At 38.7% G+C, this 16,768-nt stretch overlaps 1 protein-coding gene across 7 annotated transcripts in view; it reads left to right on the top strand.

Moving 5' to 3' along the window:
* NAB1 (NGFI-A binding protein 1) overlaps positions 1-16,768 on the top strand; it is a 51,668-nt gene that overhangs the window by 25,614 nt on the left and 9,286 nt on the right. For 4 of the 7 annotated variants that reach the window (XM_060411082.1, XM_015093319.4, XM_042243610.2 and 1 more), the window contains exons 3-5: positions 2,927-3,060; positions 5,617-5,668; positions 15,407-15,496. In XM_060411082.1, coding sequence (XP_060267065.1) covers positions 2,927-3,060; positions 5,617-5,668; positions 15,407-15,496 — 276 coding nt within the window. The remainder of the gene's footprint in view (positions 1-2,926; positions 3,061-5,616; positions 5,669-15,406; positions 15,497-16,768) is intronic. The other 3 variants (XM_060411083.1, XM_042243612.2, XM_042243611.2) reach the window with 1 other exon arrangement.

The raw sequence follows: 16,768 nt of genomic DNA, 5'->3' as shown, positions 1-16,768 counted from the left end.
ACCAACTTCAGTGATTTGTGTGTCTAGGTAGTAAAAATTAAAATGTGAAGAATACTTAAATACATTCATTAGTCAGTCAGTATTTATTAAGCTCACAACCCATGCCAGAGACTTACAAGCCAAGTCTCTGCCTTAACATATAAAAAAAAAAAAAATACAGCGTATGTTAAGTGAAGGAAAGGAGGTTACACACCTATATTCACATGTATGTACACAGAGGAATACTGGAATAATATGCATAAAAATATTAATAGTCATTCTGGATGGAATGCATGTTACATTTGTTTTCTTTTGCTTCTCTGTATTTTCAAAACTTAAAAAAAACTATTGTGAATAAAGTGGGATGTCTGGGTAGGGAGGAAGAGTGCCTGATTCCTTATCAGAGGAAAATGAGAATTGATACTAAGACAACTTTGTGGCAAGTGTGTCTTCTCACTTCTTGTTAGAGTCCTTGGAGGTAGTGATATTATCCTGTTTTGCCTCAGAGAAAACTGAGGCTCTGAGACGTTTTCACATGTCCAGAATTACACAGCTGGTAAGTGATGGAGCAGACAACTCCTACGCCTCTCTGCCTTCAAATCCCGTCAATTTGCCGTCAATCATGCCTGGAATGGGTTTCTTGCTTTTTTTAAAAAAAGTCTGATATACCCCTTGGCAGTTTCTTACATCTATTTAAATCGACAAAATTATATGAAAAACATTTTCTAGGCTATTAAGCAAATTATAGACTTGGAGTTTAGGATAACATTTGATATTTAAATTTTTAGAACTGGTGTTTGGTCAGTGAGCAACTCTATGTTGGCAATATTTAACACTTAGATAAAAGAGTGGAATTACATGAAATTAAAACACATTTGCTCCTTGGAAGAAAAGCTATGACAAACCTATACAGTGTATTAAAAAACAGAGACATCACCTTGCCAACAATGGTCCCTATAGTTAAAGCTATGGTTTTTCCAGTAGTCATGTACGGAGGTAAGAGCTGGACCGTAAAGAAGAATTGATGCTTTCGAACTGTGGTGCTAGAGAAGACTCTTCAGAGTCCCTTAGACAGCAAAGCGATCAAACCAGTCAATCCTGAAGGAAATCAACCCTGAATATTCACTGAAAGGACTGATGCTGAAGCTCTAACACTTTGGCCACCTTATGCAGAGTCGACTCGTTGGAAAAGACCCGTATACTGGGAAAGATTGAGGGCAAGCGGAGAAGGGGGTGACAGCGGATGAGATGGTTGGATGGCATCACTGACCTCAGTGGACATGAGTTTGAACCAACTCGAGGAGATGGTGAAGGACAAGGGAGCGTGGTGTGCTGCCCATCATGGGGTTGCAGAGTCAGACACAGCTTAGTAGCTGAACAAGAGCAGTGTGAGTCTTAGAGACCTTGTTTTCCCTTTTTGCCCTCATGTGTGATAGTACTTTATTATCTTTTACTAAATGATGTTATGAATAATGAATATCATTTAACTTTTATTCCTTCCTACGAATTTTCATGTTAGTTCACATTTAAAAATATCTATCAGACGATGTATATTCAATTTTGTAAATTAATTTAATGGGAGGCTAATTACTTTACAATATTGTGGAGGTTTTTGCCGTACATTGACATGAATCAGCCGCAGGTGTACATATGTCCCGCCGTCCCAAACCCCCCTCCCACCTCCCTGCCCATCCCTTCCCTCTGGGTCATCCCAGTGCACCGGCTTTGAGTGCCCTGTTTCATGCATCGAACCTGGACTGGCGATCTGTTTCACACATGGTAATATATATGTTTCAGTGCTATTCTCTCAGATCATCCCACCCTCGCCTTCTCCCTCAGAGTCCAAAAGTCTGTTCTTTGTATCGGTGTTTCTTTTGCTGTCTCTCATATAGGGTCATTGTTACCATTTTTCTAAATTCCATATATGTACATTAATATACTGTATTGGTGTCTTTATTTCTGACTTCACTCTGTATAATAGGCTCCAGTTTCATCCACCTCATTAGAACTGATTCGAATGCATTCTTTTTAACGGCTGAGTAACACTCCATTGCGTATATGTATCGCAGCTTTCTTATCCATTCATCTGCTGATGGACATCTAGGTTGCATCCGTGTCCTGGCTATTATAAACAGTGCTGCGATGAACATTGGGGTACACGTGTCTCTTTCAATTCTGGTTTCCTCGGTGTGTGTGCCCAGCAGTGGGATTGCTGGGTCATAAGGCAGTTCCATTTGCAGTTTTTTAGGAATCTCCCTGTTCTCCATGTTGGCTGTACTAGTTTGCATTTCCGCGGACAGTATAAGAGGGTTCCCTTTTCTCTGCACCCTCTCTAGCGTTTGTTGTTTGTAGACTGTTTGATAGCAGCCATTCTGACTGGTGTGAGATGGTACCTCACTGTGGTTTTGATTTGCATTTCTGTGATAATGAATGATGTTGAGCATCTTTTCATGTGTTTGTTAGCCATCTGTATATCTTCTTTGGAGAAATGTCTGTTTAGTTCTTTCGCCCATTTTTTGATTGGGTTGTTTATTTTTCTGGTGTTCAGCTGCATGAACTGCTTATATATTTTTGAGATAGATTCTGTTTTAGTTAAGGAAATATCATCATATAATCAGATCCCTTGGTTCCTCATAAACAAAAAAAGATGCAGAACATTTTAAACTTTATTTTGCTTATTTTCCATGAATTCTTATACTTAAAAATAAAGCGTATAAATAAATAAAACCAAGATGACTGTTGATTAGTTTGAGTTCTGAGAGGTGTAGGTGACTTGATTTTCTTCTGAAATTAGGCAATAAGAGTAATTAGGAATAAAGGCTATTCTGATTTTCATAAATTATGATTTAACTACATAATGATGTGACATTTTTGTATACTTAAGTGAAACATTTTCTATATTGACAAAATAAAAATGCTTATAACTTTTGAAACTTTTGAAATGCAGCTCACCGTTAATGAAGCAGCTGCTCAGCTCTGTGTAAAGGATAATGCCCTGCTGACAAGAAGAGATGAACTTTTTGCCCTGGCCAGGCAGATTTCTCGAGAAGTCACCTATAAATATACTTACAGAACCACCAAGTAAGTGTTTAACTGACAGTATTTTTGCAGTTTGATAAAGTAGAGCTTGAAACACAATCCATTGATAGAGTATATTTAAGAAAAGTAGAAGTGTAATTAAATAATTCTATCAACAGTGAAGTGAATTTTCAAAACATTGTTGCTGAAGTGGTTTTTGTTAATTTGTATAATCCTCTTTTATTGTCTTTTGAAAGATAGTTCCCTAGCACTGTAGCCTTGGTCTGGTACTGGTTCTCAACATTCTTATCTCACATAGATCCTTTGGTTTTGAGTGTGATGAAAGGATTTAGTTAAGCAGCGTTTATAGACTTATTTGTATACTCTACAAACTACATGAACTTTTTGAACTCTTTTTGAAAGGAATGTGTTTTCTTTCGCAAAGTGTTTGCCAGTCTGAGGGGCTTCCCTTGTGGCTCAGACGGTAAAGAGTCTGCCTGCAATGTGGGGAACCTGGGTTGGATCGCTGAGTTGGGAAGATCCCTTGGAGAAGGAAGTGGCCAACCCACTCCAGTATTCTTGCCTGGAAAATCCCATGGACAGAGGAGCCTGGCAGGCTACAGTTCCATGTGGTCACAAAGAGTTGGACACAACTGAGCAACTTCACTTTGCCATCTGATGAGATTAGCTAAAGAGAGAAAGACTTCATTACCCAGTATGCAAAGGAAAATTGGAAAATACTAGGTTACTAGTAAGTGAAGTATGGAATATGTGTTTAAAATAAAAAACCTCATGTTGAAAAGCAGTGGTGATTTTAAAATTTAACATAAACATACACATAATATATTCTTCATCTTATTCTCACTTAAAAGCTAAGCATTGTCTGCAGATAGAGGAACATTTTGATTTTGTTCACGTGGCTTCATATGGACCCTGATTTCCAGTACACTCTCAGCTGTGCTTGCCGCTGCCTCTGTGAGGAGATGGATTGGCGTGACTGAGTGTATGTTGAAAAGACCATATCTTGAGCGCTCTTCCCGGCTCTAATAAATCACATCCTCTGGGGATGGAACCTTAGAGTCCAAACTTTCACAAGTAGCTGCTATGATTCTTGTGCGTGTTCAAACTTGAAAGCCACCCAGACAGGCACTTGCTTTCATCACCATTATTTTCCCTAACTCATAGTGGCTTTGTCGTCTGTTCTGCCAAGAGCCCACATACTTAGAAATCAGCAAGAAGTAAAATTATGCAGAATGAACGATCAGGGTAAGAACATACAGCAATACTGGAGAATTATCTACAAGATTTTTTTCTTTTTGAGTTGAATGTTCAAGAGCTGATTTTTGTGATGTTTTCTTCACTGTATTATACAAAAATTTTTTTCTGACATTTACATAAATAATTTTCTTTAATCAAAGTAGTACATGTACGTGATATATGAAGTCTTATAGTACACAAGGCTTCTTACCAAGCAGTTACCCTGCTCCCCCTTCCTTCTGAATACTAAGACCCAGAAGCCACTGGTTTCAACAATTTTTATTTTTTAGAGTATTTATTTACATTTGTGTATTTTAAGTTAAAATACATAAGACTTTGACATTGTAAGTTGAAACTAAGTAAGCAGCTAATGCCAAAAGCTGCGCTCTCATTTCTGTCTTGTTACTCTGTTCCTCTTCTCACTGTTAGTAGTTTTTATTAGTCTTTTTCATCCGTCCAGTGTTTGTCTGCGTGCATGTATTTCTCACGTACCCCTTTTCTTTTCTCTTTATTTTGGAAAAAACAAGAAGTAGCACGTGTCTCCATTATGTTGTATTTCATTCTCAGTTTACCATGTGTTAGAGGCCTTGCTGTATTAGTACAGATACATCTTTGTCACTGTTTTTGTTTGTTTTTTAACAGCTGCAGGAAACTGCAGTATGTGGCTCTACCGTGATTCATTAAACTGGTCTCTTGATGGACACATGAGTTGTCTAGTCCTTTGTCATTCTAAGTAATACCACAGTAACCTCATACATATTTTGTTGCTGCTGAGATGTGTTTTCCACATTTTACCATCTTTTGTGTTGAGGTATAACTTAAAAGCGTGCGACTTGCCATAGTTGAATTGGCAGCTCTATCTGATGTCTGTGTATGTGCCTCTGTGGGATGGCTTCCCAGCAGAGGGACGCCTGAAGATCAGCGGAAGATGCAGGTATTGTTTCGATAGGTAGACAGAATGCGCTTCACTCTCAAGTGGCCTTAAGCATTCATCTTAAGTGGTCATCGCTGTCATTTTATTCTAAGCTGTACTGGTCCATGAAGGATCACATAGAGCATGGCCCTCGGTTTTTTCCCTCTTTCATTTTGTGTCCTCATTAATACTGGGTGCTTTCTGTGTCAGGCATTCTTAGGTAGTGGCCTTTTAAAGTGTATCATGTACTTGTGTTTGTCTGTTTCCCCATTGTTAACTTAGAAATGATGAAAAGTCCCTTTTTCATTACTTAATGTTCATTATGAATGTCTTATTTCTGGTGGCAGGGTTCCAGAGTTATTTGTTTTGGTGGAAGTTTATAGATTTAGATGCCTTTAGAAAAAATGTATCACCTTCTCAAATTTTTCTGTCTCCCTCATTCCCCTCAGGTCAAAATGTGGAGAGAGAGATGAATTATCCCCGAAGAGAATTAAAGTAGAGGTATGATTATGTGTTATCTTTTCTTATGCTAATAGTGTTTGCTTACTAGGTCAACTGAAAAAGAAAGAATGGTCCCTCCAGCTAGGGAGAAAATGTGAATTGTGTAATCTGAAAAATGATACAGAATTTGGTCACTTTGAAATATCCTTAGTAATTTGAACTAGGATACTCAGAAAATTCCTAGAAGGCAACAACAGTGATGAGCTTGGTGCCCAGTCAGTTTATCAAAGGTTGATTTGTAAATAGGTGTTTCTTACACATTTAAAAATCTTTACTGGTGAAACAGTTCCTTTTATAATTATATTTACATCATTAGTCATCTTATCAAGTAGACTCAAAGAAGCTAAAGTTTAATTTCTTTATATTAAGTATCTGACAGAAGTGATATTTTAGTAGCTATAAATGATGAAAACTTCACTGTAATTAAAAGCCTCTTTTAGGGTATCACTGCTGAGGCTGTCTTTCTGATTTTAGACCTGTGAATAGTAAGGTGAGTTGAGTAAGAAAAATATGTTTTTCTTAGAGCTCTCAGAACTAGTTTCAGAATGACTACTCCGTAATTTGGATTGATACTCTTCTAAAGGCCTGTCTGAAGCAGAGCAGGCAGCTCCTTTTTCTCTTGGACAAGGGAGAGGGGTCATTACTCTTGGTCATTCATTATTTAATTTCTCGTTAAGGAAAACAAGCTGTGTTTACCCTATATTTCCATAATCAGATTGTTCTTGCTGACCATCTGATTGCCTGCAATAATCTTTCATTTATACCAAAGCCAGAGTTAATCTTTTAAAAACATGCATCCCTTTTCTTGCTTAAGTCTTTCTAGTGGCTGTCTGCTGTGCCTAGAATAAAATCTACACTTTTTCCTGAGGCACCGAAGACCCTGCACGAGCTGACTCTGACCCGGCTCTCTAACCTCATCTGCTCCCACACTTCCCCATCCTTACTGTGCCCCAGCCCCACTGACCCACCTCCTATTCCTGGAACACGCCAGACTCATTCATGCCTCAGCGCTGGCTGGCTGTCGCCTCTCCCTGGGTCTCTCAAAATGTGGCTTCAGCTTGTAGCTGAGAGTTTCCTCGGAGTTCCCTGCTTCCCTCTCTAAAGAGGCACTGTTGCCCCATCTAGGCTCTTTGTCCTGGCGTGGCTTGTTTTCATAGCACTTACCCATTTCTGAAACTGTTACGTATGTGTTTCTAATTTGTTACTGGTCTGCCCCATTAGGTGCAAATAGAGCTCTTAATCTGCCTGTCCACTGCTTCTGCTTAGTTTAGAATGGTGCCTTGTACTTAGTAGGACTTAAAATCTATTCGATGAAATCATGAATGGCCATGAGTAAATATCTTTACGTTCTAAAAGCTTTAGCCATACACAGTGGTTCTCACAGAAGAAAAATGTTGTCCAAAATGAGCACCTTTTAAAAAATTTTGCTTATGTTTGTAATCTACTTCAGTGTTAACTCTGAAGTAACATTTAAGATGGGTTAAACCTCACGTATAGTACTCAAAAAACTCACTGAAATGACCCTAAGGCCATTGAAAGAGCTAACTGGTGAAATATTTTCTCCTGTGGCATCTCAAAATAATGAATAAGAGAGGATCCCTGTGGATTTATCTCTTAGCGACTCTGCCTCTAGAAGGGAGACTGGATAAACAAAGAAACTACTAAAGGTCACGTGCCATTGGAGGATTTAGAGGCAGGAAGGTACAGAACCCGCTCTGTGGCCGGGAAAGGTAATCAGTCAGCTGCGGGGTTGTTAGAGAATATGTCTGCCTCTCTTTCTCACCATTGACCCTCCACGCCATTGTGACTCAGGCTGTTCTCGCATTTTCAAGCCACGGTTTCCTTTTGTCTGGCTTCAGAGGTCACTGGTGAACACTGAAGTCTGAGATCATGAATCTCATGGACTGTTGGAGCTGTAGTGTTTTCTTGTTAGGCTGTACTGATAAGTCTTTCTGACCCTCTCGATAGCCCTGATCTGAAATGTAAGCTCATTATTTCTATATCCAGTTACAGGGTTTTGGATTTCTTTTTAGGAGTTCACGGTGTTAGGTTGAAGTTAGATGCAACCCTTCCAGTCCTTTATATTCACTAGAGATATTTGAGTTATGCGTGCGTTTTAAGTCTCTTCGGTTGTGTCTGACTCTTTGCAGCCCTGTGGACTGTAGCCCACCAGGCTCCTCTGTCTATGGAATCTCCAGGCAGAAATACTGGAATGGGTTGCCGTGCCCTTCTCTAGGGGATCTCCCGACCCAGGGATTGAACGCGCACTGTCAGGCAGGTTCTTTACCACTAGCGCCGTCTGGGAAGCCCCGATTGAATTACAGTTCTATATGATTAGTTAATTACTTTACTAGACTTCCCAAAGCCATTTGCACAGTCGTGGATTTAGAATTAAGATATAATCATTGTTTCCTTTTTCTGTGAATAACTGTTCTAACCCTTCCTAAACAGGCAAGTGACTAATAAACCCCAAGTGTTCTTATAGACAGTAAACTCTTGACTTTAGAAATGAATAGGGACTTTGGCTTTTAATTTAGGACAGCTGTTTACTTTTGTTGGTTTATTTTTTTGTCTTGTTTCTGCTTAGTTTTTTTAGCTTGTGTATTGCAGAGCATTGATTTATGCAAAATGTGTGTTATGCCTGTGTATACCTACACGTGTATATAGTGTGATGTGTGATGCTTTGTAAAATATACTGTACTGACATAAATGGCGTTATATTCCTGTCCCAGCCAGGCATTTGAAATTCTCTTGTGTACTCTAAGTCAGATTTGAGGTCCTGGAGCTGTCCATTTGGTTTCGGAAGCTGATACTGAGGTAGTTAGTATTGGCAGTATAGGGTCACTACTCCCCTAAGAAGGCTTCACCAAGCGTTAGTGTTTTCTTTATGCCTACCTTCTCTGTGGCTGCTTGGGGCGGAGGGGGGCGGCTAGAATTTCTGGCATGAGAAGAGATGAGGGGAGGCTTAATGAGGAGATACCGTCTGAGCTGGATTTTAAAAGAAGGGTAGGATTTCAGAAGATAGGGATGTGGGGTGGAAGGTAGAGGGGCATTGCAAAGAAAGACTAGCGTGGGCAAAGACACAGAGGTAAGAAAATACTCTGTGTGTTTAGAGAACAGTCAGACCAGCTTTTCCAGAATATGTGGCTGACACAAAGGACATCATAAGTAAATGAGAAAGATTTTAGAATTCTTTGAGTATACTGTTTGTCTTATTTTGAGTATTGTTTTGTGATTCTTAGCTATTAATTCTCCATTAAGAAAAAGTTCTATAAAAATAAGCTTTCCTTATTGTAGTGTAAGATTCCTAATTACTAGGCTCAAGTTAATGATTCTCTTCATCTTTATTTTTCTAAAATTTTTGTCAGCAACCAATGAGCATATATGCCAAGTTGCTAAGTTTTTTCAGTCTTAAAAGGTCATTTTTAAGATCTGTAACATTGGAGAACAAAAAGAAATGTAATATCTGATAGATGAAATAGAAGTAACTCAAAATAGACATGTGAAGGAAAGAGAAACATTTTCTTTTGCGCCATTTTCAATGCACGAGAATACACTAAGAAAACTCGTGCTTTATTCAGGCTCAGTAGTTGCTGGCATATCTTCCTGATCTGTTGGTGAAGGGTTGAATGGAACAAAATGTTGAAATCCTTGTCTGATTTTTCTCTTATTCTATAGAGTATATTTTTTATATATATTATGTTTTATATAAAAATATATATTCATATACATCTATATGGTTGTTCCCCCTAACAGTTAACTATTTATTGATTGTCAGTGTTGAGTGCCAGTATACATGTTGTGAAGTACTCAGGATAATCTCTTATTCTTGAATAGTGTTCCTTCCTATAGGGATATAAGACATTGAAAAACGTGGACGTTTGGAACTTTATAAGTCCTAGAATATATGAGATAGTCACGGAGAAAAAAGCCTGCTGACTTCCGGAGGCCTTGTTAGGGTAGCCTGTCACTTCTTATACAGCCTCTGGGGAAAACCTCTTTGGTCCTATATGTTAGTGAGGTTTGGGAACATTTCTCTTGTTGAGGCTAGATCACCGTCCTCTGTGAATCCACTTTCAGCTAAAATGCTAATGGATTATTACATTTATTCTTTTTCATCAGAGACCTCAAAGCTAGCTCTGGGTCATTTGTGGAAATAACAGATTTTGTTGAATCTGTTACATGCCTGTCCCTGCTAGGCATTTGAAATTGATTATCACAAACCTTGTCTACTCTGTAAGAAGGCTTTATGAGTTCCACTTACCGCTGAGGAGAAACCCAGAAAGGCTCAGAAACTTACCTGCCTTTTCACATTGCTGTCTAGTAGCCAGAGCCTGGCCTTCGCATCTGGGTCTGACTTGTAAACTTCAAAGCAGCGCCACTCTCCTGGGTGCTCATGATCATTCACAAAGCACCCAAGGTGTGAGAAATGCTTTCCTCCTGCTAGCACGGTAAGAATGGCAGAACGTGCACACGACCGGCAGTCTCAGCAGAGGAGGGAAGAATGACAGTTATTAGCTAATTCAAGGAAGGCATGCATTTTGAGTAGAAAATTTAACAATGTAAGTTACAAAGTGTTTTTAAGATAGCACCATTTGACATACTCGTGTTTTAGAATGAAGAAAAAACAGTGCATTGGGAAGATTAGCAGAATAAATCAAGAAAAATTAGTTTGAGTTTTTTATACTTTGTGACAGAACGTATTTAAGAAGGCTTGATTGCAAGTTAAAGGAGATGAAAAATCAAGAGCCACAGTCCCTGTCTTGCCTTCCTCTCAGTTACAACATCAGTTATGAGTGGATTCAGTCAATATCTTTTTTTTTAAATCAGGAGCATATCCTATGAGCAAACCCTGTCATTTCCTCCCGTGTAATAAGTACTGTCGTAGAAGAGAGAGAGGATGCGTGAAAGCGCCAGTCTCAGCCCGGTGATGGCAGCTGACTGGATGGACTGCTGCTGTCCAGTCTCGCCTGCCAGCTTTCTTCGCGCCCTGAAATTGCTGGAGACTAGGCAAAGAGACGAGAGGTGACAGGCTTCTCGATCCTCTGTGGGCTGGAAGTGCAAAGCAATCAGAGATAACTGGATGAAAGAAATGAACTGTGTTAATAGAGACCAGAAAGTCAGAGAATTGGGGCTTGAAAAAGAAGCACTTAGAGGAAACATCTGCTTGCAGTCCCAGTGGGGTGGGGGTGGGAGAGTGAGGAAGGAGTGGGGAGGAGGGTCAGAGTATCCACCTCCGCTGTTACTAAGCTTGTTGAAAGGAAAGCTGATCTAATTTGATGTAGACTCTTCCCCTCTGGATCAGAAAAACAGAAGCATTACAATGTGCTATTCATACAGAAAGTGTGAGTAGAAAAAGGGAAAATGCACGTGTGAGACCAAGAACATCTGTTGGAGCAAGTCTTTTTTAAAGATAGCTAAGCAGTGGTTTTAAAGCGAGTTGCTAGTATCTGGTGGGAAAGGATGAGGAGGAATGGGGGTGGAGAGCAATGAGATGAGAGTAGTTAGGTCAGGAGCAGCACCCCACCCTGTATCTTTTAATTTCTCAGTGCTCAGGCTCGGAGTCTCTCCAGTAAGGGAACACGGTGATTAATGACGGTAGCCAAAAATGGCAGGAAGACAAATTGCTCATAGCATGGCACAGCTGGTTCCTGGGGAAGAGCTTCAGAACACACTAAGAACAGCCCTGTACCAAACACGATTGGAAGAGGCCGTTTCCTTGGGCACGTTCTCACTCTTATTTCTCAGTTGTACGTTTTGGGGCACCTTGAACTTACTTTAGATGTCATGAAGTGAAAGCCACTCAGCCCAGTCAAAAGACTGGGACAAAATTGGAATGAGTAAGGAACCCAGCTGAGAGAGACCACTGACCTGTGTTATCTACTGCTTAGCGCATGCTTTTCTTTCAGCTGAGAGAGACCACTGACCTGTGTTATCTACTGCTTAGCGCATGCTTTTCTTTCTCTTTATTAATGATGGAGCAGTGTCCATTTTGTAAAAACTTTTCCCATGTCGAGTTTGAGGTTCTCCCAGCTTTTCAGAATCCTCAGGGTTAATAATCCGGACAGTGGTGCAGCCATATGTTTCTGTCAGTTCAGTTCAGTCGCTCAGTTGTGTCCGACTCTTTGTGACCCCATGAATCGCAGCACGCCAGGCCTCCCTGTCCATCACCAACTCCCGGAGTTCACTCAGATTCACGTCCATCGAGTCAGTGATGCCATCCAGCCATCTCATCCTCGGTCATCCCCTTCTCCTCCTGCCCCCATCCCTCCCAGCATCAGGGTCTTTTCCAATGAGTCAGCTCTTCGCATGAGGTGGCCAAAGTACTGGCTTTGGTTCCATCCCTTCATTCTTTCTGGAGTTATTTCTCCACTGATCTCCACTAGCATATTGGGCACCTAATGACCTGGGGAGTTCCTCTTTCAGTATCCTATCATTTTGCCTTTTCATATTGTTCATGGGGTTCTCAAGACAAGAATGCTGAAGTGGTTTGCCATTCCCTTCTCCAATGGACCACATTCTGTCAGACCTCTCCACCATGACCCGCCCGCCCTGGGTTGCCCTGCGGGCATGGCTTAGTTTCATTGAGTTAGACAAGGCGGTGGTCCTAGTGTGATTGGATTGACTAGTTTTCTGTGAATATGGTTTCATTGTGTCTGCCCTCTGATGCCCTCTTGCAACACCTACCATCTTAATTGGGTTTTCTCATACCCTGGGTGTGGGGTATCTCTTCACGGCTGCTCCAGCAAAGCGCAGCCGCTGCTCCTTACCTTGGACGAGGGGTGTCTCCTCACCGCCGCCAGTGTGCATTTTCCAGACCTTTACCATTTGCATTATTTTATTTAATCCCCACAAATTTCCGTTGAGAAATTAAGCTATTTTTTAATCTTCTTTTAAAAACTGGGAAAACTGGAAGCAGTGAGGTGAACTTTGCATTCGTCTGCTGATGGACATTTAGGTCGCTTCTTGTGTCTTGCCCGTTGTAAATAATGTTGCTGTGAACATTGGGATGCATGTATCTTTTCAAATGAGTGTTGTTTCTTTGGGATATATACACAGGGGTGGAATTGCTGGGTCGTGTGGTAGTTCTATACTACAAAGCTACAGTAATCAAAACAGTATGGTATTAGCACACAAAAATAGACAAATAGATTAATGGAATAGGATAGGGAGCCCAGAAATAAACCCACACGCCTATGGCCAATTCTGCAGGAAGGAGGCAAGACTATAAGGTGGAGAAAAGACAGTCTTTTTAATAAGTCATGCTGGGAAAACTGGATACCTACATGTAGAAGAATGAAATTAGAATATTCTCTAACATTATATACAACAGGAAGCTCAAAATGGATTAAAGACCTCAATGTAAGACCAGCTGCTATAAAACTCCAAGAGGAAAACATAGGCAGGACATTCTTTGACATAAATCATAGTAATATATTATTTTTTTGTATCTGTCTTCTAAAATAAAGGAAATAAATGCCTCTGGTAACTGTTGTTAGTTTCACAAAGGTGGCAACTCCACGGATTTTATGGTTCTGACATAGGCTTTGAAGCCAGTGTCTGTAGCTATAAAATGAGGGAACTCTAGGGTTGTTTGTGGGATAAAATGAGACAATACAAGTGAAACACAAAACATAGTTAGGAAACTAGTTGATTGTAGGCACCTGAAAAATGATAGCTGCTCTTACGGATGTTATTTTCTGCTGGCTTACCTCATTGAACTTGCGAATTTAAAGGAGGATTTGTCAAGGATAAAGCTGGGTTTTAGGTCTAAATAAATTCTCAGGTGAAAAGTGGAATGACTAAGAAAAGTGTACTTTTCATTTAAATTGTATACACTTGTATAAAATTCATTCTAGTTCAGTTAGTGATTGTATTCTATGCATTCCTTTAAGCCCAGGGTCCTTGGTCTTGTACAGGCCTAGAAAGGTGGCTATTCTTAATTTAAAAAGACTGATTGTATATCAACCCACCATGGAGCTACATAAGCCTATTTCAAGATGTTAAATTTATTTTCTCTTGACTCTAAATTACTTTATTTCATGTCTCTGAATTTTTTTTTAATGAGCAATTATTAATAATTATTAGGAAATGAATTTTAGTAGATGTAATATTTGAAAACATGAGGTTTACAGTAGAGAAATAGTTTTTTGAAATGACTCTGATGGGGAAAGTATGAATCAGTATTTCATACTTAAAATAGTATAAATAATCTGTTATTATTACATCTTTTTCTGCTCTGTTATTATGTAACAATTTTAGTTTTTCATTATTCACCCTTTGCTACAAACATAAAGCTTTATCAAACAAGGAGAAAAATGTTTTGGATGTTAATGACAATATCTTTGAGGATCTCTTGAGTAATTTTTAGTAGAGTTAGTAAAACCATGTTATCATGATGTTTGTAGTTATAAATTTTATATGGAGCACTAAACAGGCAAAGAAATTTGATAAAATTAGTAAATGGATTTGCATATATATAGTATATATATATATGTATGGTATAAAATGGAAATAAGTTGAAGTGTTATCCAAGAGTAGAGTGGCCCAAGCACACTCTACTTAATGTAAGAATAGATATAAATAAGTGTATATAAGAATACCGACTGATATATTTATTCAGTAGTTATTGTATGCTAAGGCAGTATCTCGTTTGCTTTCTCTCACAACAGCCCTGGTAGATAGGTTCTCTTACCCTGATTCTCCATATGAAGACACTGAAGTTCAGAAGGGCTAAGTTACTCATCCAGTGGAGTGTAGCTAGTAAGTGGTGGTGGAGGCAGAACACAGGTAGAGGTCTTTCTGGTTCCTCCCCTCATTGTGCATCATGTGAAATGGTAAAAGAAACATTAAGTCAGCTTGGAAGAATTCCGCAGAAATCTGGGTTGGAAGTTTACTTTGGATCTTTACCACATTACGTAAAACAAAATAAATTCCAGATAGGTTAGAGAGTTAACATTTTAAAAACGAAAGAAACAGTAGAATAAAGCTTTAGAAAACTAGAGGGTAGAGTTGAATACCTCTCACATCTCCGAAAGAGAATGTCTTTTGAATTGTATAGTAATAGAAGAAATCACAAAGTAGAATCTAAGTGTATATTCAGTATAGCTACCATATGTAAAGTTAAATTTTTTTGACTTATCAAAACAAAAATATAAATTGGCAAAAATTAAGAAAACAACACCCAGTACTGGTGAGGAAAGCTGTCATACTTTGCTTACGGTGCAGTGAAGGCCCTTGAGGAACATCTGTGATGGACATAAAAGTGTTCATCCTCTTGTACCAATTCTCCTTCTGGTGATCTGTCGTATTAGATAATCTGAACTATAGAAAATGTTATTTCCGTGAAAGTATTTTTGCAGTATTTTTCATAAAACCAAAAATAAGGCAGGTAATCTAAATGTCCAGTATGAAGATGATGAATAAACAGTCAAACCACCAGATGAAATGTTATATAATTATTATTAGCAGTGATCATAAAATCTGTGTTTCAGTGTAAACCACTGTGAATGTATAAACCTTTTTATCTTTTAACATCTATGTTTTATTGAGGTTGCAGCTGTGGCAATAGGTAATTAATTGCACCATGAAAGACTGAAATGAAGTATTGTATGTTAAAATCTTAATCTTGATTATTCAGGTATCAGGATTTAAAAGATGGATTTCTTTGCTTCATCTTCTGAGTTTTTGATAATATGGTTATTTTGAAGTAAAAAGTACATATTCTTTGACTCACAGGATGGGTTTCCAGATTTCCAGGACTCTGTGCAGACACTCTTCCAGCAGGCTAAAGCTAAGAGTGAGGAGCTCACTGCTCTTAGCTCACAGGTAACGTCAGCCATGAATTAACACTTCATAACAGCTTCGGTGGGTGAAAAACTCAATGGCCCCTTCAGCTAGCTTCAGTTTTAAATTCAGTTTCATCCAAAGACTAAATTTATTCCTGGTGGTTTTTACAATGTCATCTGATCCACAGTTGTGTCAGCAAGATAGCAGTATCAGCTAGGTTTGGTCTGCTTTGTGAGCAGAACCCAGTATCTGCTACTTGTGTATTCTTTTTAGTTTTGTAGGAAGTAAGACAGATTCTCTACTTAAGAAAACTCAGAAGAAGCAACTTGATACCAGGAAAACAGCCATGTTGGCTCTGTGTGTATTTCAGCTATGAAATAAAACAATTCTAGTTCTCAGTAAAATAGCAATAGTAAATTGTTGCTCCTGTTGAATCATTTCAATTCATGTATCATGAAAAACTAATAGGTACTTTCACGTGCTTTTGCTACTAAGTAATTTTATTGTGTACACAGAAATTAACATTTTTAAAAGTCATTTCTGCCTTTTAGTAGGTGCTGTAAGTTTTATTCTTATTGATCTCACTTCTAATGACGAATCTGCTTGTGATCAGATTTGGTGGTGCCAAGTTTTGTGTTTTCATGTGAAGAGCATGAAAAATAAATTTTCCTCCTCCAGAAATCTTATTGAAATTTTATTAATTAGTAATAAATGAATTAGAAGTTATGATTCCTTTTAATCTGGTTTATTTGATTCAGAAAAATAGTCTAAGCTTTTATTCTATTTTATGAGTAATTTTATGTGTTAGCATATTTCACCTATTGATTTTTGCTATTGTGAATCAGGATTATTGTAACTAATTTTATATAGCATATTCCTTGTATGAGCCTCCTATGTATGAATCTCCTGTGTAGCATGGTAGTGATTCATATCTGTGCCTTTGGACTATTACCTCCTTGGCAAAATATCACAAATACGGTGCTCTGAATATCTCACACAGGTAATTTAGAACAGTGCATGGAGAAGGGGCTTAAAAAACACATGCAGAGATAAATTTATATGTCAGCCAACTAATTGTGTATTTTAAAACATGTCATTTGATGAGTGGTTGGAAAATACTGCAGTTTTATTCCATGATGAAGGTGAAGATCCTCCTTGGCACTGAGGTTTTTCTGCATAATTTGCATTGTTTAATTTTAGTGGGAGGTGTGTTTGTCTTGTTCTTCTAGACAGCCGTTTTACACCTTTTCTCCCCCAAACATACTGTCATCATTTCGGAGTTTGTGTAGTGCCAAATCCTAAAATTAAAAT

Source organism: Ovis aries, chromosome 2, assembly GCF_016772045.2.
Source record: "Ovis aries strain OAR_USU_Benz2616 breed Rambouillet chromosome 2, ARS-UI_Ramb_v3.0, whole genome shotgun sequence".
In the NCBI taxonomy this organism is placed as follows: domain Eukaryota; kingdom Metazoa; phylum Chordata; class Mammalia; order Artiodactyla; family Bovidae; genus Ovis; species Ovis aries.
Note: the sequence above shows the minus strand (reverse complement) of the source record. Positions and strands in the feature narration are given on the sequence as shown.